The sequence below is a fragment of the Furipterus horrens genome, unplaced genomic scaffold (genome assembly GCF_987537825.1).
Source record: "Furipterus horrens unplaced genomic scaffold, mFurHor1.1.pri manual_scaffold_5, whole genome shotgun sequence".
In the NCBI taxonomy this organism is placed as follows: domain Eukaryota; kingdom Metazoa; phylum Chordata; class Mammalia; order Chiroptera; family Furipteridae; genus Furipterus; species Furipterus horrens.
This window is the reverse complement of record NW_028327175.1, coordinates 179,054,458-179,082,070: the sequence shown is the minus strand read 5'-3', so window position 1 is coordinate 179,082,070 and position 27,613 is coordinate 179,054,458. Positions and strand designations below refer to the sequence as shown.

Sequence of the window (27,613 nt, the reverse complement as noted above, 5' to 3'; positions counted from 1 at the left end):
TCCTACCTCTTTGGATGAGTATTTCTTCTTTATATCTTTGTTGGACTTCCATACAGCTGGATTTCCTGGAACTTCTGTTTGTCTCTAATTTTGAGGTAGTTGTATTCCTTCTTAGCTGTGGAGGGAGATGCAGCGTGTCTGTCTAGGCCTCCATCTTGACCGGAAGTCTGCTTTTTTCTTAATTCTTCAAAAGTTAAGTGATTGTTGAGCTGGCCATAGGAATTGGAATGAGTTTATTTAGTTAAATAGTGGAACAGTTTGATACTTTTTTTCCTGACATGTTCAGGTATGATGAATTAAAAGTCTTTATGTGGCTAGCTTGGTGCATGTTCTCATCAGGTTAGTATTATGTCTTTTTTCCCTGCCCTTTCTTCTTGTGTCATAATATCCTAGTTTTATAAAGTTGTTTTGAAGTACCTTGCCTATTGATAGGGAGATCTTAGATTTAATTTTAATGAAAGTTGCTTTAGCAGGGAATGTCTTTATGTAAAATTTCATTTCTCAACAATACAAACTTAATATATCAGATTATTGACATTGAAAACAGCGGACTTGTATAAAACATAGTCTTTATGCAGTCCTCATAAAAGAAGAAAATGTATTTTCAAGCATATTTTGTTTTCTACATTGATTGAGACATTCAGTCACTGTATGATAAATATTGTAGTGACTTTTGGAGGCTTCATTTTTTTTCTTTATAGGAAATAATTACAAATCATTAACACCAGTGGTTTTTCACTGTTGTAGTTTTTAGAAGGAGTAGCTTTTGAGAAAATATTTCTGAAAAATAATATTGGCAGATTATTTGTTTCAGGTACCGAACAGTATAGTGAATACACAGGCTATGCTGAAACGTATCGTTGGGCCCGGAGCCATGAAGATGGGAGTGAAAGGTGAGTTCATTTCTCATTTTAGTATTACATGGCCAAAAGCTAAGTAATGTGGCCTCATACATTCTGCCTCCCAGCTACTCTTTATTTTAGAAATTTAACTTTTTTTAAAAATTCAGTATTACAGGTTCATTAGTGGTTATAACAGTATTGCCATTTCTGTATAACAAAGGGAAGAAAGAAAAATACATGCCAAAGTCTATAGTTCTTGCAACTTAGCTGCCAATTATAAGCAGTCAATAGAGGTTAACTTCCAAGGCCAAACTTACTTAGCAGAAATTATAGTCATAGCTTAAAGCCCTTAAACAGTATAATTAGTTATCCTTAACTTTTCTGGGAGATTAGGTAGGTGGGAGAAACCTAGTTCAGACAATTTGCCTAATGTCATTTTTCAATTGTCAGGAGAAATTATAATGAGCTGTGCTGATGCTGTCTCTCTTTTTTTTTTTTATTGAAGTATATTTTTACATGTTCTTCTCAACTAAATTGGTCTAACACAGGTGAATTTTTATGGGAATGAAAATTGAAAGCATGTGTGTGTGTGTGTCTGTGTATTCTAATGAAAAAGAGCTGTTGTGAGTTTAAATGCTTTAATCAAAACATACAGGGTAGCTGAATGGATAAGAAAACAAGATCCATATATATATATATATACTGTCTACAAGAGACCCACCTCAGAATAAAAGACACATACAGATTAAAAGTAAAGAAATGGAAAGAGAATTTCATGCAAATGGAAAGGGAAAAAAAGTTGGAGTAGCTATATTTAATATCTGAAAAAATAGACTATAATAAGAGACAAAGAAGGACACTACATATGAAAAGGATAGCGTTCCAACAAGCACATATGACCCTTGTAAACATTTATGCACCCAACATAGGGAAACCTAAATATCTAAAGCAAATCTTCATATACATATAGTAAGAGACTGACAGTAATAAAGTCATAGTAGGTGATTTTAACACCCAATTGATAAAATGGGTAGATCTTCCAGACAGAAAATCGACCAGGAAACAGAGGCCTTAAAGGACACACTAGATTAGATGGATTTAATTGATATCTTCAGAGCATTTTACCCCAAATCAGCAGAATATACTTTACTTTAAAGTGCACATGAAATATTTTCTAGGATAGCCTACATGTTGGCCACAAAACAAGTCTCAGTAAACGTAAGAATATTGAAATCATATCGCGCATCTTCTCTGATCATAATGGTGTAAAACTAGAAATAAGTCACCAGAAAAAAACTGAAAAACATGCAAAGATGTGGAAGCTAAATAACATGTTACTAAACGATGAACAGGTCAACAGTGAGATCAAGGAAGAAATCAAGATACCTTGAAACAAATAAAAGTAAGAATACAACAACCCAAAATCTATGGGACACAACAAAAGTGGTCCTTAAAGGGAAATTCATATCATTACAGGCCTACCTCAAAAAATTAGAAAAATCTCAAACAACCTAACTTTACACTTAAAGGAACTTGAAAAAGAACAAGAAACAAAGACCAAGTGAGTAGAAGAAAGGAAATAACGAAGGTCAGAGCAGATATAAATGAAATAGGGTCAAAAAAATGATACAAAAGATCAATGAATCCAAGAGCTGGTTCTTTGAAAAAACAAACAAGATTGACAAACCTTTAACCATACTCATCATGAAAAAAAGAGAAAGGACCCAAATAAATAAAATCAGATTGAAAGAGGAAAAGTAAGAACTGACACCAAAGAAATAACAAAGGATTGTAAGAAAATCTAAACTATATGCCAACAAACTGGACAACCTGGACAAAATGGATAAATTCCTAGAAACATACAATCTTCCAAAACTAAATCTGGAAGACTCAGAGAATCTAAATAGACAGATTACACCCAGTGAAACTGAAGCAGTAATTTAAAAACTCAACAAATAAAAGCTCTGGACCTTGCAGGCTAATTTTACCAAATATTTTGAGAAGAACTAACACCTCTGCTTCTCAACCTATTTTATACCATTTAAGAGGAGGGAAGGCTCCCAAACTTATTTTATGAGCTGAGCATTATTCTAATTCCAAAACCAGATAAAGACACTACAAAGAAAGAAAATTATAGGCCTATAGCTCTGATGGACATAGGTGCTAAAATCATCAACAAAATATTAGCAAACTGAATACAGCAATGCATCAAAAAGATCATACACCATGATCAAGTGGGATTTATTCCAGGAATGCAAGGTTGGTACATTTGCAAACCAATAAATTTGATTCACAGCATAAACAAAATGAAGGATATAAACCACATGATCATATCAATAGACACAGAAAAAGCATTTGATAAAATCTAGCACCCATTTAGGATAAAAACTATTAGGGAAGTGGGAATAGAGGGAACATACCTCAACATAATAAAGGCCATATATGACAAACCCATTGCCAGCATCACATTCAATGAACAAAAAGTACAAGCATTGGCCCTTAAGATTGGGAAGAGGACTGGAATGTCCACTTTCAACACTCTTACTTAACATAGTACTGGAAGTCCTAGCCACAGCAATTAGAGAATTAGAAGAAATAAGAGACATACAAATTGGAAAGGAAGAAGTAACACTCATTATTTGCAGATGGCATGATACTGTACATATAGCACCCCAAAGATTCCACCAAGAAACTACTAAAACTGATATGAATTCAGTAAAGTAGCAGGATACAAAATAAATATCCTGAAATCATTTGCATTTTTATATACCAATAATAAACTATCAGAAAGGGAAACTAACTGGGGATGGACTGTAGGAGAGGAGGGAGGTGGGTGAAACAGGGGAGAGCAAAGGGGGGAAATGGGACAACTGTAATAGTAAAACAGTTTTAAAAAAGGGAAACTAAAAAAACTATCACATTCACAATTGCTACAAAAGAATACCTAGGAATAAACCTAACCAAAGTTGTAAAAGACCTCTACTCAGAAAATTATTAGACACTGAAGAAAGAAATTGAAGAAGATACAAATAAGTGGAAACATATACTGTGTTCTTGGATAAGAAGAATTGACATCATTAAAATGTCTATACTACTCAAAGCAATCTGTAGATTCAATGCAATTCATATCAAGATACCAATGGCATATTTAACAGAACTAGGACAAATATTCCAAAAATCTATATGGAACCAAAAAAAAGAAAAGAAACATCTCTAGGAGTCTCAGCCATCTTGAGAAAGAACAAAGTTGGAGGAATCATGATAGCTGATATCAAACTATAGTACAAGGTCATAGTAAGTAAAATAGTATGGTACTGGCATAAAAACAGACACATGTAGATCAATGGAACAGAATAGAGTCCCCAGAAATAAACCTATGCCTATATGGTCAATTAATATTTGATAAAGGAGGCAAAGACATAACAATAGTGTCATGATAGTCTATTCAATAAATAGTTTTGGGAAAATTGGACATGTACATGCAAAAAATGAAACTAGATCATCTTCTGACACCATACATAAACATAAACTCAAAATGGATTAAAGACTGAAATATTAGACTTGAAACCATAGAAAGCCTAGAAAACTTAGGCAGTAAGATCTTGGGCATTATTCGTAGCAATATTTTTTCTAATATATCTCCTCAGGCAAGGGAAACAAAAGAAAAAAATAAACAAATGGGACTACATCAAACTAAAAAGCTTTTGTACAGCAAAGGAAACCATCAACAAAACGAAAAGACAACTCACTGGATGGGAGAACATAGTCATCGATAGATTTGATAAGGAATTAATACCCCAGATTTATAAAGAACTTGTATAACTACACACCAAAATAACAGACAATCCAATTAAAAAATGGGGCAAGGACCTAAATAGGCACTTCTCCTAAGAGAATATTCAGATGGCCAATAGGCATATGAAAAGATGCTTACCATCACTAATCACCAGAGAAATGCAAATTAAAACCACAAGGAGATTTCACCTCACATGTGTCAGAACGGCTATCATCAATAAACCAAACAAGTTTTGACAAGGATGTAGGGAAAAAGAAACCCAAGTGCACTGCTGGTGAGAATGCAGATTGGTGCATTCACTGTGGAAAGCAGTATGGGGTTACCACAAAAATTTAAAATGGAACTGCGTTATAACCCAGCAATTTCACTTCTGGGAATATATCTCTGAGAAAGGCTGAACACTAATTTGAAAGAATATATACACCCTTATGTTTACTGTAGTAGTATTTAAAAGTTTTGGAAGTAGCCCAGTGTACATCAGTAGATGAGTAGATAAAAAAGCTGTGGTACATTTCTACAATGGAGTACTACTTGCCTGCAAAAAAGAAGGAAGTCTTACCTTTTAAACACATGGATGGGCCTGGAGAGTATTATGCTAAGTGAAATAAGCCAATTAGGTGAAGAAAAATACCATATGATCTCATTTATATGTGGAGTCTAATGAACAAATAAACTTACAAATAAAATTGAAGCCAAATCATAGATAGAGAAAAGACTGATAGCTGTGAGAGGGCAGAGGGGTTATGGGGCTGGATAAAAATGGTGACAGGATTAAGCAATTAAAAATAAAAAAAAGTGCTTCTTTGTCAACACATGTACTAAAATTGGAACGATACAGAGAAGATTAGCATGGCCCCTATGTAAGGATGACATGCAAATTCCTGAAGCGCTCCATATTTTTTATAACCTTTAAATAATTCCTTTCCTTTTCATGAAAAAAATAAAAGTAAAAAGTAAAGAAATGAGAGAGAGCCTTTGTGGCAGAAAAAACCAGCTATTGCTCATGTAGCCATACAAACATTTGTAGTACCTCAGTGTAGTCCCTGGTCTCATTCCCTTTGTTTTAGTTAAAATATGTAGTTTTAGCTGTTATCTACCTGGATATTTAATTCATGATAATTGTTTACAGAGTAGGTTTTTATTGGTGTTCTTCAGTGTGGAAAGTTGCTTGACATATCAGTATATGCAGGTTTATAAGAGATGAAATATTGGGAATTTTACATTTCCAAAATCACCATCTCATCCAGTCTTTCCTGTTTCCACGGGCAGTGTTATATATAAGTATGCTTTGTGTTGTCATTTGCTTTGCTGTCTTTCTTTTTAAAAATAATTTCACACTCAGCAGTTGAGCACAGTAAGTGGAATGTTGTACTGAATCATTACACATTTTTTGTAACACTTGACTTCTTGGGATTATTTGTTGGGTGACTATATATGATGATGTTACATACCCAGTGACCTAGAGCAAATCTTTCAAAACAGAGGGAATGAGCTCTTGTTGAAATACAAATGCCATGTCTTTAGTATTAGAGGAAAAGAAAGACATAAGTTCCTTTTGTTTGCCCCCTAATCCTTTAACCTCTGAGACTCACTGTAAATGATGTACCCTTTTACAATATGTCATATCTGTTGTTTCTTCATATTTTTCCATTTTGCTATTTAATCCTTGGCAGTTGACAATATGTATGCCTTGGAATCTAAAATAAAATGGTGTTTTCTGCCTTCCTGTTTTTCTGAGACCTATAGTCATGGGTTTATTTTTAATATTTTAACCTTGTCAAAGTCTCAGAAATATGTGAGGGTTTTACTTTGTGAGTGCTTTTCCCTATTCTTCATCTTTCCCTCTGTCCTGCCCCAGGGACGACTGGCAGCGGCGCAACACTGAAATTGTCGCCATCGATGCCCTTCACTTCAGACGCTACCTCGACCAATTTGTGCCTGAGAAAATCAGACGTGAGCTTAACAAGGCCAGTAATCTTATTTCTTTGTTCTCTGGCAGCTGTCATCTATTTACTGTCATTTTATTAATGCTGAAATTAATGCTTTCTGGTCATTCTTGCAGTGTCAGTACGTCTGCCCACAACTCTCCTGATTTAATGGATCCGTCAGTTGTACAAGATGTACTTTCCATTTCATAATTGTTTGATTACTGATGCCAGATAGACTGTTGCTTGACATTAAGCTCCACATGTGCATTTATCTCATCAAGTATTTTTAGCTGCTTTGGAACATTATCATTGTAAAACTATACAGAAATAAATGAGCCCTGAAAAGTTTTTTAGACATACTCAATGACATTTTTCTCTACAAGGTATAGTCAGGATTAAAACATAAACCATAAAAGCCAAGTTAAAAGTGTTCTGTTGTAGGTGAGAATCATGTGAATTGTTTATTGATTTGGTTATTTGATATGTTCATTGTAGAATCTGTGATTTCTATGCTGCTTAGTGCTGTCTATTATAATCATTTTTAAAATTTTATTACAGAAATGTAAAAATAAGCCATTCCTATTGTTAGCTCAAATTTTCACTACTGTTAACTGTAATACATAAGTTATCATACAGTAGATTGCTGATACTATTCTCTAGATTTAGAGTCTTTGCCAAACACTTGGCTTTTTCTGCAGTTCCTCTGAAAACCATTTTTTAACTCCTACAAGTAGGATTTAGTTACGAGAATGTTTTTTAAGATAATGAGGTCTGTGGTTTTGCATGGTTACAGATGTGCTAGTACCTACACTGACTTTTGATAATGACAGCAGACTGGGTGTATCATTGCAAAGGAATTGGGAGTACCTTTGGATTGGCATTTCTGGCATTCAGTATATCATCTTAACATCTTCTTCCTGGGTCTTACCATAGAAATGCTCTCTCTTTGTTGTGCTCTCCTTCTCCTAGCTGAATTGCCTCGCCTTTCATATCATTAGTAAAATAAACAACCAAATAATCTCAAAAGGCTTTTATTACACTAACAACTTAGTAGGTGTTATGAATGTTATAATTACACTTATAATCTTATATCCTAATCTCCTTGAGAATCTAATTTATTGTTGGACATTTTTTTAATATGTAATTTATTAGGTTTTTTTTTTTGAACCTCACCTGAGGACATGCTTATTGACTTTACAGAGAGGGTAAAGGGGAAGATAGAGAGGGAGACAAATAATGATGTGAGTGAGAAACATCCATTGGGTGCCTTTCCTATGTGGCTCGACCTGGGACCACACGAGCAACCTAAGTATGTGCTCTGAGCCGGAAGTGAACCTGAGACATTCGGTTTGCGGGATGATGCCCAGCCAAGTGAGCCACACTGGCCAGGGCTTTTACATTGTTTTAATGTTTAAGATTCTCAAAGGAATCTACTAAAAAGTGTTAAGAGTAAATACACTATTTTTCAAAGTTGAACCTAAACTTATAGATATTGTTTGTTTATCTTTTTAAAAAGTAATTTCACTATCCAGAAAGACTGTTCTTTGTTATATCAGCAGTTATAAATTCTCTCTTTCCTGACTCTGAAAGTCAGATATTTGCCTGAAGGTTATCTTTTATTATATTAGCTATGTTTTCAATGTAAGTCCATTTCACTGTGCTATACTCTTGCCTTAAAGCATTTGTGTTCAAGTACATGTTTTTATTATATAGTATATCAAGTAGGATAAGAAAATTTATATTTAGATTTTCATCAGCTGTTACTTATTAAACATATATATGTAAATTTTTAAAAGGGTAATTGATCCTCAAAGTCATTAATGTAAGTAATAGGTAGTTTGGAGAGAAATATATGAAAAGGAAGTGTATTTAAGCATAATCATATATTAACACAGATTTAAATTTTCTTAATGGATAAAGTCTGTATTCCCACAAATACTTTTTGTAGGAGCTAGATCATTCACTTTTAGAAGTTATCAACAAATATCTTTTAAAATTATAATAGGCATACATAATTGTTTTCTATATTTTATTTTATTTTATTTTTAAGGTCTATTTTATTGATTATGTTGTTACGGAAGTCCCATGTGTTTTTTCCTTTGCGCCCTGCCTTCCAGTACCCCTCTTCCCTCCAGCAGTCCCACCCCTCTTAGTTCATGTCCATGGGTCATGCATATAAGTTCTTTGGCTTCACCCTTTTTTATATAATTCTTAACTTCCCCATGTCTATTTCATACCAACAAATTATGCTTCTTAATCCCTGCACCATTTCCACATTACTCCCCCTTCCCCCTCCCAGCTGATAATCCTGCAAGTGATCCCCATACCTATGATTCTGTTTCTATTCTGGTTTGCTTAGTTGGATTTTGTTTGAATTTTTAGGTTCAGTTGTTGATAGTTGTGAGTTTATTTTCATTTTAATGTTCATAGTTTGAATCTTCTTTTTCTTAAATAAGTCTCTTTAATATTTCATGTAATAATGGCTTGGTGATGATGAACTCTTTTAACTTTACCTTGTCTGGGAAGCATTTCATCGGCCCTTCCATTCTAAAGGATAGCTTTGCTAGATAGAGTAATCTTGGTTGTAGGTCCTTACTTTTCATCACATTCTATACTTCTTGACCGTCCTTATTGTCTACAAAATTTCTTTTGAAAAATCAGCTGATAATCTTATAGGCACCCCTTTGTAGGTAACTCTTTGCTTTTCTCTTGTTGCTTTAAGATTCTTTATCTTTCACCTTTGACATTTTAATTATGATGTGTCTTGGTATGGTTCTCTTTGGGTCTAACTTCTTTGGGACTCTCAGTGCTTCCAGGACTTGTGTGTCTTTGTCCTTTTCCAAAATAGGGAAGTTTTCCTTCATTATTTTTTCACATAAGCTTTCAATTTCTTGCTCTTTCTCTTCTCCTTCTGGCATCCTCTGATTTGGATGTTGGCGCATTTAAAGTTGTCCCAGAGGTTCCTAAGCCTCTCACTTTTTTCGGTTCTTGTATCCTCATTCTGTACTGGTTGACTGTTTTTTTCTTCCTCATATTCCAAATTATTGATTTGAACCCTGGTTTCCTTCCCTTCACCATTGGTTTTGTGTGGATTTTCCTTCGTTTCATTTAGCAGAGCCTTCACTTCTTCCCTTATGCATTTGCCATACTTAAGCATATCTGTCAAGCCTGAGAGTATCTTTATCACCAGTGTTTTGATCTCGACATCTGTTAGGTTAGCTATCTCCTCGTCTGTTAGGTTGGCTATCTCCTCATCTCTTAGTTTTGTCACTGGAACCTTATCTGTTTCCCCTTTTGGGCCATACTTTTCTGTCTCTTCTTCTTGACAGGCTTCTATTTTTGTTTGTCTCTCTGTCTTAGGTAGAGCTGTCACACCTGTTACTTGTAAGGGGTGGAGCCTTAGTTATTCATCAATATGGGCAACCAGTTTCACCACATTGTGGCACTGTATGTGTGGGAGGGGTATGTGAGGGAACAATGCTGCTTGCTCAGCACTCGCCTCTTTTCCAGGTGCTTCTCCAACTTCCATATGGGCCTGGCGCCTCTCTAGCTGCCGCCCCGGGCATCATTCTCAGAGTGGGTGGGTCTGCAGATGTTCTAGGACCATGGAGCCCATTAAACAAATGGACTCTGCTGAGAGACCGGCAGTTCCAAACCCCCCACCCCACCCCACCCCACACACACACTGGTTTGCACAGTCAGAAGCAATGAGGCTTTATTTTCCCCAGTGCTGGATCTGTGAGCCGTGCGGCCTGGTCTGGTGCTGGGAATGCTCCCCAGGTGTCCCTCTCGACTTTTTAAAATGTTTGATGCGCTTTCTGCCAGCCTGCTGCTGCCGCCGCTTCATGTCTGCCTAGGCCTCCATCTGGGCCGGAAGTCTATATTGCATTTTTTAAAAGCAAAATCAATTGCCCTGGCAAGATAGCACAGTTGGTTGGAGTGTTGCCCCTACACCAAAAAGTTGCAGGTTTGATTCCAAGTCAGGGCACATACCTAGGTTGTGGATTCAATCCCTGGTTATGGTACATATGGGAGGCATCTAATTGATATTTCTATCTTTCTCGCTCTGTCTCTCCTTCCTTTCTCTAAAATCAATAAGCATAGCCTTGGGTGAGGTTTTAGAAAAAATCAGTTCTCTAAAATTCCAATTACTTTAAAGACAAAAAAGTCATCCAAATAGTTGTTTTCATTTCTGTAGGGAATATTTGGTTTCATATTAATGTGTATATGTTACCTATAATTTGTATTTTACCTATTTAATTTAATCATATAACTTTTTCATACTTTCTAGTAATCTTCACAATAATATATTTAATGGTCATAAAATTGGTTGGATTGATATACTGTGACTTAACTACTGTCTTTGAACAAATAGGTGGTCCCAAGTTTTTCTCTATGATACATGTACATAATATAGTAATAAACATCTTTATACAGTTGCTATTTAATCAAGTAACAAAAAAAATTTACAAAATTATTAATACTGGGTTTAAGGATAGTTTTAAGACTCCTAATTAATATTATTCTCTTTCAAAACATTCTTTTTTAAAAAATTACTGATTTATTTTTAACTTAAGTATAGTTGGTATACAATATTAGTTATATTTCACTCTTTTACTTTACAGTGTGATCAATCACTAATTTTAGTAATCATCTGTCACTGTGCAAACTGAACACAATATTATTGACTATGTTCCCAGGATTCTTAAGGGTCTTTTATGCTTGTTTTTAAGAAATCATGATATTCTGAAAGCTCAGAAAATCAGTTACTAATTTAAGTTAAACAACGGTGGAAGATTGACTTCATATAAATAAGCAATTCTTTGGGATCCATATTTATTAAATTATAGAATATTAATCTAGCAAACAATATAATGTATTTACAGTATAGTGAAAGGCATAGTTTAATTATATCTACCTGAGCATGCTAAAATTAATGTTGGAGATTGAGTTTTTGCTTAAATGTGCATGTGCTCATGCATATTTGTGCATGGATGTTTGTGACAGACATTTCCCAAGTACCATCTATGTCTTGGACCCATTTCTGGGCCATTCCTGCCTCTTGTTTCTTAAAGCTCTCTTTTGAAATTTACCTTTATCTTCCCTCTCATCTTCCCTTCCCATCCAAATTTATTCTGAGATATGCATTTATTGATATCTTCCACTTACTGTCCTGTGGCAACAATGATTTCTTTCTTCCCTTTTTAAAGTTGTTTATTAGTAATAAAATAAAATAAAGTAGCTCTGTCATTGGTGAATGTTTATGTGACTAAAGTTTAAGCTGGCTTTCTGTTACTCTTGCTGTGCTGATTAATCTCCTTAAGTACTCTGTGTCTGGGTAGGGAAAAAAATAAGGTATTTGTTGCCAGCGTGGCGCTCTTGAGAACTCCTAGTACCTTTTCCTGTGAAGTAAGAATTTGGCAACTCTTTTAAAGTCTCTGTCCTTAGCTGATCTTTGTTTCTTTTTTTTCCGCTTTTTTTATTGTTATTCTATTACAATTGTCCCAATTTTTCCCTGTTTGCCCTCCACTCAGCCCACTCCCTGCTCCCACAGTCAATCTCCAGTGTCCATGTTCATTGGTCATTCAACATGTTCTTTGACTAGACCCTTCCCCTTCTTTCCACCATTATCCCCTACCCCCCTTCCCTCTTGCCCTGCTGTCATTCTGTTCCCTGTTTCCATCCCTCTGGTTCTGTTTGATCTTTGTTCCTTATTCAAGTGGCTTAATTAGTTCTGTAAAAGGAAGGGACTCCCTGATGAGTGGCTCTTCTGGGTCTCTAGCATTTCAGGGACCCTCTTCTTACTGGAGAAAGGAGAAGCTTGTGTTGTCCTTCTAGAAAGGATTTAAAGGAGCTTGCTGCTTCTCTTCTATTTCTAACCTTGGAAATGCTTGGCTTTAATAGAATAAAATAATTTTTATTTTGTATATCTAATATCTAAAATACGTAATTTTATATAATTGAATTTCTGATTATCTTTTTAAAGTTTTATCTGATATTATTTGATAAAAGCCAAATGCAGATTATTTGCAGTGTTTATACTTTGTTTTAGTTACGGCCATTTTTTAAGGTAGATTTTTTCTTTTTTAGTTGGTTAATACTTTGCATTAGATTTTGCTTCTAATAATCTTAAATATTTCAAATTCTCTGTTGTTAGGCTTCAGTTTCACTAAGTTATTTTTGTTCATTAAGGAAAAGTTAGCTCAGTTATGTAGAGACAGCAGTGAGGAAGAGACTGAAACCATTCTGATATTATGAAACAAAATGACACAAACTAGGAAGCTAAGAAATCTTCTTCTTCATCTAGGCATGTTAGGAGAATATGACCAGAAACCAAAGTTATGCCTATTTTGACAGAGAGTTTGTTTTCAGAACTCCATGCATCTGATTATACAGGTCATTTGTGAGTTCTGGTGTAAGCTCTGTACCACATCAGTGAGTGACTTATAATTAATATCTGTCAGGATTTATAGCCTAGCAGAGGATAGAAGGAATAGCCTTGTTAATCCACTCAAACACTAGGTGAAATAAACTTTTATATCTTTCTGGAAATTTCACAGAGCAATTTACTCTATTTCTGTGTGTGCGTTTAATAGAGCATCTTTCTTTATCCTTGGTTTTTCTCTGTGAACATTTGTCACAGATCATTTTTATTTACTGTTATGCATAAGGTATATTTTTGGCTTTGTTACATACTTGAGTGGATCCAAGGAGATTTGCTTTGCTATTGTATTCAACATCCTAATATAGTCTGATAGCTTTAGAAAAGTAAGAACCCGTAGGAAGCAGAAAGACCAACTAGGCTGACAGAAAAAAAAAAAAGGAAATCAGAAACTCTGGGACCTTAAACTGCGGTCTTCTCTTATACAAAATGAACTGTTCATGTAATTAATACTTAGCCAGCATCCATGGGATATATTGTTGTTGTATTTTTTTCAGGTTACTGAGAAATATTTTTAAATATTCTAGTTTAAAACAGCTGTAAAACTAGGAAATTTTGGAGCTGGAATGGATCTTAAGGTTATTTTGTAGCCAGGTGTAGGAATCCCTTTTGTAATGTAATTGCTTGCTCATTGTTAAGCATGTTAGTGGTAGAAAGCACATTAAAAAGCTACTCACAGCCCTGGCTGGGTGCTCAGTTGGTTGGAACATTGTTCCTATTAACCAAGGTTGTAGGTTCTATACCTTGTCAGGGCACATACAGGAATCAACCAATGAATGCATGGATAGTTAGAACAACAAATTTCTCTCTCTCTCTCTTTCTCTCAAATCAATAATTTAATAGTTATTAATCTGGTACCAATAATTCAGAAAGAGAGTGCTGAGGAAACACACTAGTAATAGCCCTTTACCTTGATGAAAATAAAAAAGGTGATCAAAAGCCTGAAAAGAGCCCTGACTAGTGTGGTTCAGTTGGTTGGGTGTTGTACCACAAAGAGAAAGGTTGCTGGTTTGATTCCTGGTCAGGGCACATGCCTGGATTGTGGGCCAGGTCTCTGGTTGGGGGTGTGTGCAAGAGGCAGCTGATCAATGTTTTTCTCATACATCGATATTTCTCTTCCTCTTTCTCCCTCCCTTCCCCTCTCTCTAAAAATAAATGAGTAATATTTTTTTAAAGCCTTCAAATAAAAGTGCCTTAAGTGTCTTTTATTCCTTTAGTTAGTTCCTGATAGTTTGTAATTATGATACTATGAGTTCTTGGAAATATCTCTGATATTTCCATTTATATGCCTTTGAATTGAAAAAAGAAACTGAGACCTGTATTGGTTTAAGGGCTTTGATTCGCCCAGCACCAAAGCAAATAAATATTAGAATTGATTATTTCTTATTCTCTGTATAATCCACAGTTTTGTTTTTTCTTCTATTTTGGCCCCCAAACAGGAAAAAGTAGAGAGAGATAATGTAAGCTTGATAATGGAGACAGATTCAATTACATGTAGTCCAGAAAGACTGCTAGTGTCTAGTCACTCATGTGCTTTGATATTTCTTTCATCCTTCAGGCCTACTGTGGATTTCTCCGTCCTGGAGTTCCTTCAGAGAATCTTCCTGCAGTGGCCACAGGAAACTGGGGCTGCGGTGCCTTTGGGGGTGATGCTAGATTAAAAGGTAAGTGGATAAGTTGTTATAAGAAGAATAATAGCATTCTGAATAGGGAGAAAAGTTAGTCCTTCAAACTGGGTTTCTAATGTTTTAACATAATAAGAGACCACAAAGATCTAAGAGAAGAGGAAAAGAATATTCGACACCATCCTCTCTTTTCTTATTCTGTCTAAAGAAATTCTTATTTTTATTTACTATTTCCCTTCAGAAGTTACTTATTTCTCTGATCTACTAGACACAGTACTTAGTTGAATAGAGAGAAGAATTGAAAATAGCTAGGAAGTTTCAAACCAAAGCACCCCTCCAAGCATGTTCCTTGATGGAAGTGGATTTTTTGTGCTCAGAACTATTTTGTTGACTCGGTCATTCATTCACCAAACAGATAAGGCATGTGCTGTGCTCTTGACCCAGCAAGATCAGACTGTCACCCAGACTGACAGGAAGATAGACACTGAGGTTCCTGGCCTCAAAACCATGCTCAAGACCAGGCACTATGGTTGGCTCTGAGAATACAAGTTGAATAATATGTAGTTCCTGGTTTGGAATTCAGTTTAGTATATGAGGGAGAGACATAGACAAATGCAGCACACAGTAACGAGTGCTTTAATAGAGGTACACAGTGTGTGGGAGTAATGCTTAGCAGAGCTGCATGAATGGCATAGCTAAGGAAGCATTTGGGTACCCAAGAAGGATAAACATTTCTTGCATTTTATTGTTTGTAGCACAAAAATCATAAAACCTGATCAACAAAGATATTGGTCATTAACCAGATTATGACATCTTTACTCTCAAAAGTATCAGTTATAGAAACTAGTATTGTATCATTACTTAGGGTGGTTACTGTTCTGTGTCTATCCAACTGGTCTGATATGAACTGGGTGTCCTGCAATACAAGTACAATCCTGACACTACCTGGAATTAGTGTAGACCTCACAGGTTAAGTGCAAAGTCCTCCACAAGACCACTCCTACTTCAGACTAGCCAAAAGTCTGAGGTGGGATATGGGTGTTCTCCAGGCCACATATAACTCTGACCAACTGGCTACAAGTTGAGAGGTTCCAATGATTCCCCTCAGGTGTAATAATTTACTAGAGTGACTCACAGAACTCAGGAAGGTCCTATTACAATTATTATAAAAGATAGACATAGAGTGAAATCTGGGAGGGAATACAAAACTTCTGTAACCTCTCCCTGTGATGTCAGGATAGTCACTCTCTCAGCATATCGATGTGTTTGCCAACCAAGAAGCTCCACTGACCTTTGGTGTCCAAAGTTTTTATCAAGACTTGATACACAAGCATCACTGATTGGAACATTGACCACATCATTTTCAAACCTTCCTTTACTCCCTGGAGTTCAATAGCTATAAAGTCCCAATGAAGTGAAAAACAGTCAACATGTAACCAATGGTGAAGGAAAGGAAGAAGGGGTTCAAATCAACGATTTGGTATATAAGGAAGAAATAAATAGTCAACTAGTACAGAAAGAAGAAACAAAATTGAAAAAAGCAAGGAGAGGCTTAGGAACCTCTGGGACAACTTAAACATACCAACATCTGAATCATAGGGGTGCCAGGAGAAGAGGAAGAGCAAGAAATTCAGAACTTAGTTGAAAAAATAATGAAGGAAAACTTCCCTATTTTGGCAAAGGACATAGACATACAAGTCCAGGAAGCATGGAATTCCTAACAAGCTAAACCCAAAGAGAACCACACCACGACACATCATAATTAAAATGCTAAAGGTTAAAGATAAAGAGAGAATCTTAAAAGCAGCAAGAGAAAAGAGTTACCACAAAGGAGTTTCCATAAGACTGTCAAATGATTTCTCAAAGAAACTTTGCAGGCAAGAAGGGACTGGCAGGAAATATTCAAAGTGATCAAAAACAAGGCCCTACAACCAAGAGAAGGAAAACTCTGACTCCAAAAAACCTCCGCTGCCTTGCGGCATACCTCTTCAGGGGAAAGGCTAAGGGAGTAAACCCCGACAGAAAATCCGGAGCCGGAGTCCCTAAGGCGGTTTGACGTTGTAGTCAACACCGGCAACTCCTGCGGCGCACCTGAAGCCAAGCTGTATTGACTCCGTCTTTCCCTTGGACCCTTCAGCTGCGAAGAGAGGGGGGGTCTGCTGCATGGGCAACAGCAGACCCTCCATATCACCCTGCCCAGGCTCTGTAGCTTCAGCTTCACTGGAGAGGACACTCCAGCGTCATCGCAAGATGTCGATTCAACACAGGAGGAGACAGATACCGTGTCACTCCTGAGTTGGACTGCACAGCCATTCTCGGCGGTGCAGATAGACTCTTAAGAAGCTACACCATCGTCTCTCGAGACGGACGGCTGCCGACGACGACAACCAAGATTAATCTAGCAAAGATATCATTCAGAATGGAAGGGCAAAGTAAGTGCTTCCGAGACAAGATAAAGCTAAAGGAGTTGATCATCACCAAGCGCTTATCATATCAAATGTTAAAGGGACTTACTTAAGAAAAAGAAGATAAAAAATATGAACAGTGAAAGAACAACAGACTCACAACTGTCAACAAATGAATGAAAAAAAAAAAAAAAAGCCTAAGCAAACAACTAGAACTGGAACAGAACCATAGATATGGAGATCATATGGAGGATTATCAGCTGGGAGGGGGAAGGGGGAGAATTGGAGAAAAGGTGCAGGGATCAAGAAACGTAACTGGTACGTGCATAGACAAGGTGATGTGAAGAATAATAAAGTAAATGGAGAAGCCAAAGAACTTATGTGCATGACCCATGGACATGAACTAAGTGTGAGGGGAGATTGCTGGAGGGAAGGGAAGTACCAGGCAGAGGGGGGCAAAGGGGAAAAAATTGGGACAGCTGTAATAACATAATCAATAAAATATACTTAAAAAAGTAAAAGTTCCAATGCTGAATTTATCTAAGGGCCCTTTAAAAGTCACCTCGTTAGCATAACAAAGTCACTATCACTCAGGAAATTTCAAGTTTCTGAAGCTCCTGCCAGGAACGCAGGACTAGCACCAGATAGATTCTTTTGTATAATGCATTTACCAAAGTAACAAAGCAAACATTAAATAGGCAGCTGGCCTTGATAGCCAAACTAGATATAGATAGAAGTCATCTTGTTGGGAATAAAATAGTTGAGTCTGTCATAATTTATTAGTCTCTATTTTTATAACAATGACACATGTTTATTATTATATTTTAAATCCAGAAAACTATCCTGATACATATGAGAATTATCAGAATTCACTGTTAACTTTTTGGTGACCATCCTTTCAGATATTTCTGTGTGACAATCGATGTAACTATTTGACATTAATAATATCACACCATACATTCTATGTTCTAACTTTCTCATTTTGAAAACTTTACAGTCTCATGGATGGCTTTCAACACCAACAACTATAGATCTACTATTCGCATTTTATTAAATAGCTACATACTATTCTGTTGTATGTACCTGTGTACCATAATTTATTTCACTGATTATCCATTCATAGACAGTTGATTTATTTTCTTTATCTTATATGATAAACAATACTTCAGTATATATAATCATATATATTATATATGATTGTCTTATTAGGGTTAATTCCTAGAAGTAAGATTAATAATTCAAAAGATATATATGCTTTATATTTTGATACTTATTACAAATTGTCCTTCTGAATTACATTGTCTTTCTTACATGGGCACCATCACCAAGACCAAGATGGGATTCTCAGTCTTTTTAATTTCTCTGAGGTTAAATATATTTCATATATTTGCTGATCATTTTTATTTATTGCAAATGCTTTCTCATGTCTTCTGCCATTTGGCTGTTAGAGAGTTATTTTGATTTTTCATTTGTATATTAAGAAATACTAATTATTCATTTCCTTCTGCCTCCTCTGATCCATGCTTAGCAAGCAGATGGAACCTAAAGAAGTCTCAACATCCCTTTACAGCATGAAGTAGACATAGCAGTTGTTACTCTAAAGTCCCCAAAGATTTGGGTTCCTAATGCTTGAGGGGGGAAAATGTTAAGTAGAAGTTTAGGAGAAGGAAGAGATCTGGGAGGGGGTCTGTAGTACTTGTTCATAAATAACTGTGATTAACTGCCTTCAGCCACATATCTGTTTTTAACAGGATAACAAGAGGTGGTCTGGGAGCAAGATAAAAATCTGAATTAATAGACCTCCACCCATACTTATGCTTAGGAGGTCACACCCTTACCTTGGAGTAGTATGCAGCGCTTTCTCCCACCAAATCAATATGTAATTCCCTCACCCCACCTCACAAATTATATAAATCCTAAGGACAAAGCAACCAAGTGCCTATGCCTTTCTCACTCACCTGGGCTAGGCCTGTTCTCTTCCACGAGAGTGTATCACTAATAAGCTTTGCTACATGTTTTAAAGAAAAAGAAATATTAATTATTTAACTGTCACATGTTGCAGGTATTTTTCTGTTTTTTTCATTTATTTCAGCCTGTTGAGTTGTTGTCATATGGAATTCATTATTATGTTTTCAGTTTTGTGATGTGTTTAGAAAAAGCTTCATTTTTTTCATTCTGAAGACTTTTGCCCACACTTTTTTAAAACAAAAAACAAAAATTGCATGTTATTATCTGGGTTTTGTAGTCTATAGGAAAAAATTTCTGGGTTTTATGACATTTTTTACCATTCTGAAATTGTTTGAGGAAACTTGTTTTTCACTCTAGACTTATTGATCTTAAGACAGATACTTTTTGGGTTTTACTTTTAAGTAAAATGAATGAGTACATTCATACCATCAATCCAGAAAACACGTCTGCCAAAAGCCTTGGTCATTTGTGGTGCATAATTTAGGAAGCTTTATAAATCTGTTTCTTTCATTTTTTCTTTATGACAAAGTCTTTCAGAGTGCAGATTGCTTCTTCTGATGACTATCAAGTATAGTAGTCAAAGATTTTCATTATGTAATTCATTTTCTCAATTATCGAGATTTAAACTTTAGAGTTACTTTTTGACCATTCCCTCCCCTTTATTTACTTGAATAATCATTAAAAATACTAAAAGTCGAGACTTCCAGCCAAAATGGAGGTGTAGACAGACATGCTGCATCTCCCTCCACAACTAAGAAGGAATACATCTATCACAAAACTAGAGACAACCAGAAGTTCCAGAAAATCGAGCTGCATGGAATTCTAACAAACAAAGTATAAAGAAGGAATACTCATCCAGACTGGTAAGAGGAGTAGAGCCAGGGCGGAGAGGATGCAGTGTGGTGGCGGCAGTAGATGCTGCGGCAGTAGCAGTGGCAGCAGATGTGGTGGCAGCGGCAGCAGGCCGGCGGAAAGCGCAGTCACAAGTTTTAAAAAGTCAGGAGGGACACCTGGGAAGCATTCCTGTCCCAGACCAGGCCACACAGCTCCCTGTCCCAGCGCAGAGGAAAACAGAGCCTCATTGCTTCTGACTGTGCAGGTCAGTGGGGTTGGAGAAGAGGAGACTGCCGGTCTCTCTGCAGAGTCTGCTTGTTTGAAAGGCCCCCACAGTCCTGGAACATCTGCAGACCCACCCACTCTTGGAACCACAGCCAGGGCAACAGCTAGAGAGGCGGCAGTCTCATACGAAAGTCTCATACGGAAGTGGGAGAAGTGCCTGGGCAGGTGCTGAGCGGGCAGCATTGTTCCCGCTCAGCGCCACAGCGTGGTGAAACAGTAGCCCGGTACTGACGAATATATAAGGCTCCACTCCTTACAACATTATAGGAGTGACAGCTTGCCTAAGATACAGAGGCAGACAAACACAGGAGCCTGTCAAGATGAGGAGACAGAGAAGTATGGCCCAAAAGAGGGAATGGATCAAGGTTCCAGTGGGAGAACTAAGCGACAAGGAGATAGCCAACCTAAGAGACGAGAAGATAGCCAACCTGATAGACGCTGAGTTCAAAACACTGGTGATAAAGATGCTCACAGGCTTGACAGATATGCTTAAGTATGGCAAACGCATAAGGGAAGAAGTGAAGGCTATGCTGAATGAAACAAAGGAAAATCCACACAAAATAAATGGCAAAGGGAAGGAAACCAGGGTTCAAATCAATGATTTGGAACATAAAGGAGAAAAAAAGTCAACCAGTAGAGAATGAGGAAACAAGAATTGGAAAAAATGAGAAGAGGATTAGGAACCTCTAGGACAATTTTAAGTGTGCCAGCATCTAAATCAGAGGGTGCCAGAAGGAGAAGAGGAAGAGCAAGAAATTGAAAGCTTATGTGAAAAAATAATGAAGGAAAACTTCCCTATTTTGGCAAAGGACATAGACATACAAGTCCTGGAAGCACAGAGAGTCCCAAACAAGTTAGACCCAAAGAGAACCACACCAAGACACATCATAATTAAAATGCCAAAGGTGAAAGATAAAGGGAAAATCTTAAAAGCAACAAGAGAAAGGCAGAGAGTTACCTACAAAAGGGTGCCTATAAGACTATCAGCTGATTTCTGAAAAGAAAGTTTGCAGGCAAGAAGGGACTGTCAAGAAGTATTCAATGTGATGAAAAGCAAAGACCTACAACCAAGATTACTCTATCTAGCAAAGCTATCATTTAGAATGGAAGGGCAGAGTAAGTGCTTCCCAGACAAGGTAAAGCTAAAGGAGTTCATCATCGCCAAGCCATTATTATATGAAATGTTAAAGGGACTTATTTAAGAAAAAGAAGATCAAAAGTATAAACATTAAAATGACAACAAATTCACAACTATCAACAAGTGAATCTAAAAAATAAGAACAAAATCCAATTAAGCAAACCTGATAGGAAAAGAATCATGTGTATGGGGATCATTGGGAGGGTTATCAGCTGGGAGGGGGAAGGAGGAGAAATAGGGAAATGGTGCAGGGCTTAAGAAGTATAATTTGTTGGTACAAAATAGATGGGGAAGTTAAGAATAATATAGGAAAGAGTGAAGACAAAGAATGTATATGCACTACCCATGGACATGAACTAAGGGGGTGGGATTGCTGGAGGGAAGGGGGTTACTGGGAAGAGGGAAGCAAACGGAAGAGAAATTGGGACTACTCTAACAACATAATCAATACAATATACTTAAAAAAATTAGAAGTAGTCACAGTGTTTTCCAGTAAGGGATTGTTTACTAAAACTGATATTGAAAGTAAAGGAGTTATGGTATATCTATGTAATAAGATATTATGTAGCCATTATTAACTGTTGCAGAAATATAACTGCTGACATGGACAGATTCTTTTGGAATCTGCCAGATAGGGGGAACGTACATGATATATATTATTTTTAAAATTAAACAAAGTATCATACACAAATTTGAGATTTTCTGTGTTTATCTGTTTGTATGCAAAGATTAACTATGATTGTCTATGTGCGTGATATAGATGTTCTTTTCCTTTTAAGTATGTATTTTTCTGTTGTGAGCATACAGGGTGGAGCAAAAGTAGGTTTACAGTTGTGAATACATGAAACACAGAGTTTATTCATGTATTATTTATTGTATTATTTTCCATATGAACAACTATAAAGCTACTTTTGCCCCTCCTTGCACATTGGTTTTTGTAACAAAAAATCTTAATCAAAAATTTTTCTGACAACATAGATGGATCTTGAGGGCATTATGCTAAGTGAGACAAAGAAGGACAGATATCATTATGATCTTACTTATATGTGGAATCTAAAAGCAAAACAAAAAACTACTCATAGATACAAAGAACAGATTGGGAGTTGCCAGAAGTTGGGGTAAGGGTGAAATTGGTGAAGTGGGTCAAAAGTTATCAGCTTCCACTTACAAAAAGAATAAATTATGGGATACAATGTACAGAATGATAATTGTGGTTAATAATAATGTATTGCATGTTTTAAAGTTGCTAAAAGAGTAGACCTTGAAAGTTCTCATCACACGAAAATAAATTTTTATAACTGTGAATGGAAGTGAATGGTAACTAGACTTGCTGTGGTAGTCATTTATTGCTCACTATGCAAATGTAAAATCATGATGTATACCTAAAACTAATATAATGTTATAGGTCAATTATTTCTCAACTTTAAAAAGTCAGCCATCGGAATAGTGTATGCTCCTCTTTTTATAAGCCCACCTTCTTATTATTCAACATAACAGACTCGAGCAAGGTAAATCCTAGATTAATCTTCAAGAGGAGAGAGCACCAAGAAAGATACGTTTGCTAATGAACCAGAATTAGAGAGCTAGAGCAGGTACATAAAGAAGAATTAGAGGCTCTGGTCCAACTCAAAGTATCAGTAGATGATACAAAGTTGGGAAACTAAAACCCTGTGAGAGCAGATAAACACAGGGCCAGTATTAACATTTTCTCTACTGGCCATCCTTATCTGTCCCTAGTTCTCACTAAACCTTTATGAAGACTTTTATTAACCATCAGGTGTTATCCCTACCTTATGAGAAAGAAGGAAAAAAGGCTAGTGAAAAAAAAGATCATAAAGGGAAAGCATGGGGATATGTAAATCCTTAAACTTTTATTTCTCTTATTAGAAATAAGGCAAAAATATTTTTAGTATGTGTGGTGCCTAATTGTACATAAATATTGCAACTTATAATAATTTAATTTTGAACTCCTCTCATTGTATATTATGCTTGCAGCTATTAAGAGAATATTTTTTATATATTTATTCAACAGTTATTAATGACTCTGTCCCAGGCAACCATGGCCCTAGGAGACAGAGGGTAGGAAAGAAGGGATATGGGCAGGAAGGAGGGGTTTGGTGCCTGTCCCCCACAGCAGCTAGTCACCTCCTGCACACCACTGCTACCAAAAGGGCACTCTCTACTGTGTGAGCCTCCATCTTTCTGAGCACCCTGAGAGGCCCATGGAAAAGCTTTTGAGTGATTGTGAGCTCTTCCTATTTCTGGGGTTCCTAGTTATTCCAAACTGACCACTCAGCCCACACTTGACTTTTAGCATTTTATTAGTTTTAACTGATTTATTCTTACCAATTTATATGGTGGTATCTCTTTTTTCTGTGCTCTTTCAGAGATAGTTTCTGTGATTCATCTCTTCTTGAAGGGACTTTTCATATTTTTGGTTGCCTGGCAAACTCACCTCCCTGGTAGACTCAGGAGAAGTTATGATGCTGTAGATCACTTTGCCTTTTCTCATTGTTAAGATTGAAAATAATGTGGTTTTTTGAACACTTATTCATCTCATCTCAGTAGAGACTATGGATTGAACTCCTGCTATAAGTGCACCACCAGGAATCCATGACATTTTTAGGAGGTAATTTAAATTGATTTCTAAATAGTTGGGTTTTTCTTTCTAAAGTGTTTCTTTTATCTCTCATTTCTAATTTTATTGCATTGTAATCAAAGAGTATAGACAATATTATTTCTACTTTTTGGAGAGTTCGAGCTTCTCTTTGTGGCCCAACATAGTCAGTTGTTCTAAATATTATGTTGGCAGTTGAAAGATGTCTCTGAATGGTATAGAACTTATTCTATGTATATTAGATTCTATGCCATTAGATTAGACACTTTATTCATATAATTTTGTCTGTTTGCTTTGTGAAAGGATTAAGTGAACTAAATAAGATAGTGGTGCTCTAAAGTATTTTTTTCTATTACAGTTGTCTCACTTTTACCCCCATTGCTCCCCGCCAATCAGCCCACCCCATCTAAACTTCTTTTTGCTTCATTGTGTTTTTGTCAATTTCTTTTTGCATTTCCTTCGGTGTTTATTTTTTATATATCTCTATATTCTGTTACCTGACTTGTGAGAGATTGTGCCTTTCCTAGTTTACCATAATTAAAACATATCTTGATGTTTACCTTCACTACCCAAAAGTGACTTGCAAATACAATATCATGAATGAATTTATATTTAACGAAATTTTTCAGCAACCTCTGAATACCCTTTGTTAATGTATAGTTTTGCACATTCTCTTTTGACTTTTGCATATTCTTTTTTATCTTTATTATATTTTTTCCATTACCATTTAGTCCCTTTATGCCCCCACCCCTGCAATCACCACAATGTTGTCCATATCAATGGGTCCTTTTTGCTCAATCCTTCCACCCTCTAACCTGCCCCCCCTTAACTAGCTCTTATCCTGCTCTCCTTCTTTTAGTCTGACCCTGTTCAGTTTGTTCATTAGATTCCACATATGAGTGAAATCATATTTATCTTTCTCTGACTGGCTTATTTCACTTAGCATAATGTTCTCCAGGTCCATCCATGCCGTTGTAAAGGGTAAAATTTTCTTTTTTATGCCCCAGTAGTATTCCATTGTGTAAATGTCCCATAGTTGTTTTATCCACTCATCTACTGATAGACACAGGGGCTGTTTCCATATCTTGGCGATTGTAAATTGAGAGAGACTGGGTCCCTCGGAATGGATGAAGAAAGTACTCAGACACTCACCATCTGAGGAAGGAAGGAGGGGTGGTCATTGAGGAAAATCGCCCCTTTTTCTTTATTAGCCAAGGTTTTTATCTACTTTCTACATGCGAAGATGCATAAGAAAAACATGCAGTCCTTCACCAAATGGTTGGGAGTAATAACAAAGGGAAATGCAGATCAATACAGGGTTGAAAGGCCCAGGTATTTTACACAGGTTCAAAGACATTTCCTCTTAGTCATTCTGTTTTTCACATTCTACTGACAAGAATTTGGGACTATTCAGAGGAATACAGAGCTGGTTCCCTTTTCCTTAAAAGCCACTTTGCATTTTTATTCTACCTTTAACCCCCCAACCCCCAGCGTGGGATTCATAGCAAGCATGAAAGACAAAACCAGCCAGTTAAGACCCAGGTTCCTGTTTTCGGGCTGGGCTCCACACAGCAGTCTTCAAAGTCTTTTGAACCATGCCTGCCTATCTCCCACAGTAAATAGCACTGCAATGAACATAGGGGTGTTTATATTCTTTCAAGTTAGTGTTTTGGGTTTCTTTGGATATATTCCCAAAAGTAGGATCACTGAACCAAAAGGTATATCCATTTTTAATTTTTTGAGATCTCCATACTGCTTTCCACAGTGGCTGCACCAGTCTGCATTCCCACCAACAGTGCAGAGGGTTTCCCCTTTCTCCATATCCTCACCAGCACTTGTTGTTTGTTTATTTATTGATGATAGCCACTCTGACAGGTGTGAGATGGTATCTCATTAAGGTTTTAATTGGCATTTCTCTGGTGATTAGTGACATTGAGCATCTTTTCATATGTCTGTTGGCCATCTGTAAATCCTCTTTAGAGAAGTGTCTATTCAGGGCTCTTGCCCAATTTTTATTGCAGTGTGTGTGTGTGTGTGTGTGTGTGTGTGTGTGTGTGTGTGTGTTGAATTTTGTAAGTACTTTGGTTATTAACCCTTTATCAGATGTATCATCAAATATATGTTCTCCCATTCTGTTGTCTTATTCTTTTGGTAATGATGTCCTTTGCTGTGCAAAAACTTTTTAGTTTGATATAGTTCCATTTGTTTATTTTTTCTTTTTTCCCCCTTGCCTGGGGAGATATATCCGATACAAAATTACTACGAGCAATGTCTAAGATTTTGCTGCCTATGTTTTCTTCTAGGATTTTTATGGTGTTGGGTCTAACATTTAAGTCTTTGATCCATTTTGAATTTATTCTTTTGTGTGGTGTACGAAGGTGGTCTGGTTTCATTTTTCTGCATGTATCTGTCCAATTTTCCCAACACCATTTATTGAATAAACTATCTTTATCGCATAGTATGTGCTTGCTTCCTGTGGGCCCAGTGTTTAGGATGGAGTCTTCTATGATAGTGCATTTAAAGTGATGAGAGTGAGTAGAATAGTTGTTATCAGCACCTTGGAGATGCCACTGAGTTAGAGAATCTGGGAAGTGAGTGCCTTTTAGATTTTCGTTTTTTTTAATTCTGGGAGTTGCTGATGATCAGCCAGGTATAAGAAATGCTGCATTCTCTTCTTTAGTTTGAATAGTTAGCCTTCAGTTTGTTAACCTCACTTTTAAGATGATTAGACCAAGGTTGTAGAGAGACTAATAAACCTGTTCAAAGAGAGACTGCTAGTGTCAGAACTAGCATTCAAACTTGGCCTGTTTTCCTCAAAAACCAATATATGTTGTTGTTGTTGTTATTATTAAACATGTTGAATGCATTTTGTATTTCAGGAATTGTAGTAAGTGCTGAATAGGCTCATAACGGCCTACTAAGTAGGTTTATTTTTTTTTTAATCTTTAGAGGTGAAATTACTAAGGCATAAAGAAGTAAGTAATGAGCGTGAGGTAACAGGATATCAAGTGGCGGTGTTAGGATTCAAATCAGGATTGATGCCCAAGAGACCAGTGTCTACTCTTGCTATTACTTTATTGACTCTGGATCTGGATTTAGATTTAGGAGTTGACATTCTAGAGATGGTGGCTAAATACTTGTAGAAAGAGAGTGGTTAAAGCAGATGAAAGGACCACAGATTGAGCCTTTAGTAATATCCACTGGGAGACTGGGGGGCAGTTTAGGTTGTAGGCAGTTGGTGTCAAGATTAAAAACAGTAGCCAGAGGATAAGACCAATTAGAAAATAAGAGTTGGCCTGTAAGAGTCAGCTAAAAGCCTTTGGGGCTGGTAGCCATGCTGGGGCTTTCAAGATAATTGGGGCATATGAGCTCACAAAACAGCTTGGGTTAATGAAGAAGGACATCAGTATTACTTTGAAATCTATGCTATTTTAGCCTGCTTGCTAGCATGTATTTAAGTAATGTAAATAAACAATGTGGGACAGTTATTCTGACTGGCACATGGTAAATGGCTTGGAGTAGAGCAGAATGATTGGGCATGGCAGCTTTACAGCATAATAGGTGAGGTGCAAGGTTTTCAGTCAGACTGCAAGGATTCAACTCCCAGCTCCACTCCTTTTTGGCTCTATGACCTTAAACAAATTACTTAACCTTTGGTGGGTATAATTCCTTATTTTCAAAATGGAGATAATACTAATATTTACATTATTTGGTTTTTGTAAGGATTAAGTGA

General features: G+C 36.5%; 1 protein-coding gene and 1 non-coding gene across 4 annotated transcripts in view; both read left to right on the top strand.

Annotated features, from left to right (window-relative positions):
- The window catches only part of PARG (poly(ADP-ribose) glycohydrolase), a 191,147-nt gene that overhangs the window by 156,120 nt on the left and 7,414 nt on the right, over positions 1-27,613 (top strand). For all 3 annotated transcript variants that reach the window (XM_090278367.1, XM_090278368.1, XM_090278366.1), the window contains 3 exons: positions 815-893; positions 6,497-6,605; positions 14,567-14,672. In XM_090278367.1, coding sequence (XP_090134493.1) covers positions 815-893; positions 6,497-6,605; positions 14,567-14,672 — 294 coding nt within the window. The remainder of the gene's footprint in view (positions 1-814; positions 894-6,496; positions 6,606-14,566; positions 14,673-27,613) is intronic.
- On the top strand, positions 5,434-5,539 carry LOC150010468 (U6 spliceosomal RNA). Its single transcript, XR_016511442.1, has one exon. It is a non-coding gene; the product is annotated as a U6 spliceosomal RNA (small nuclear RNA).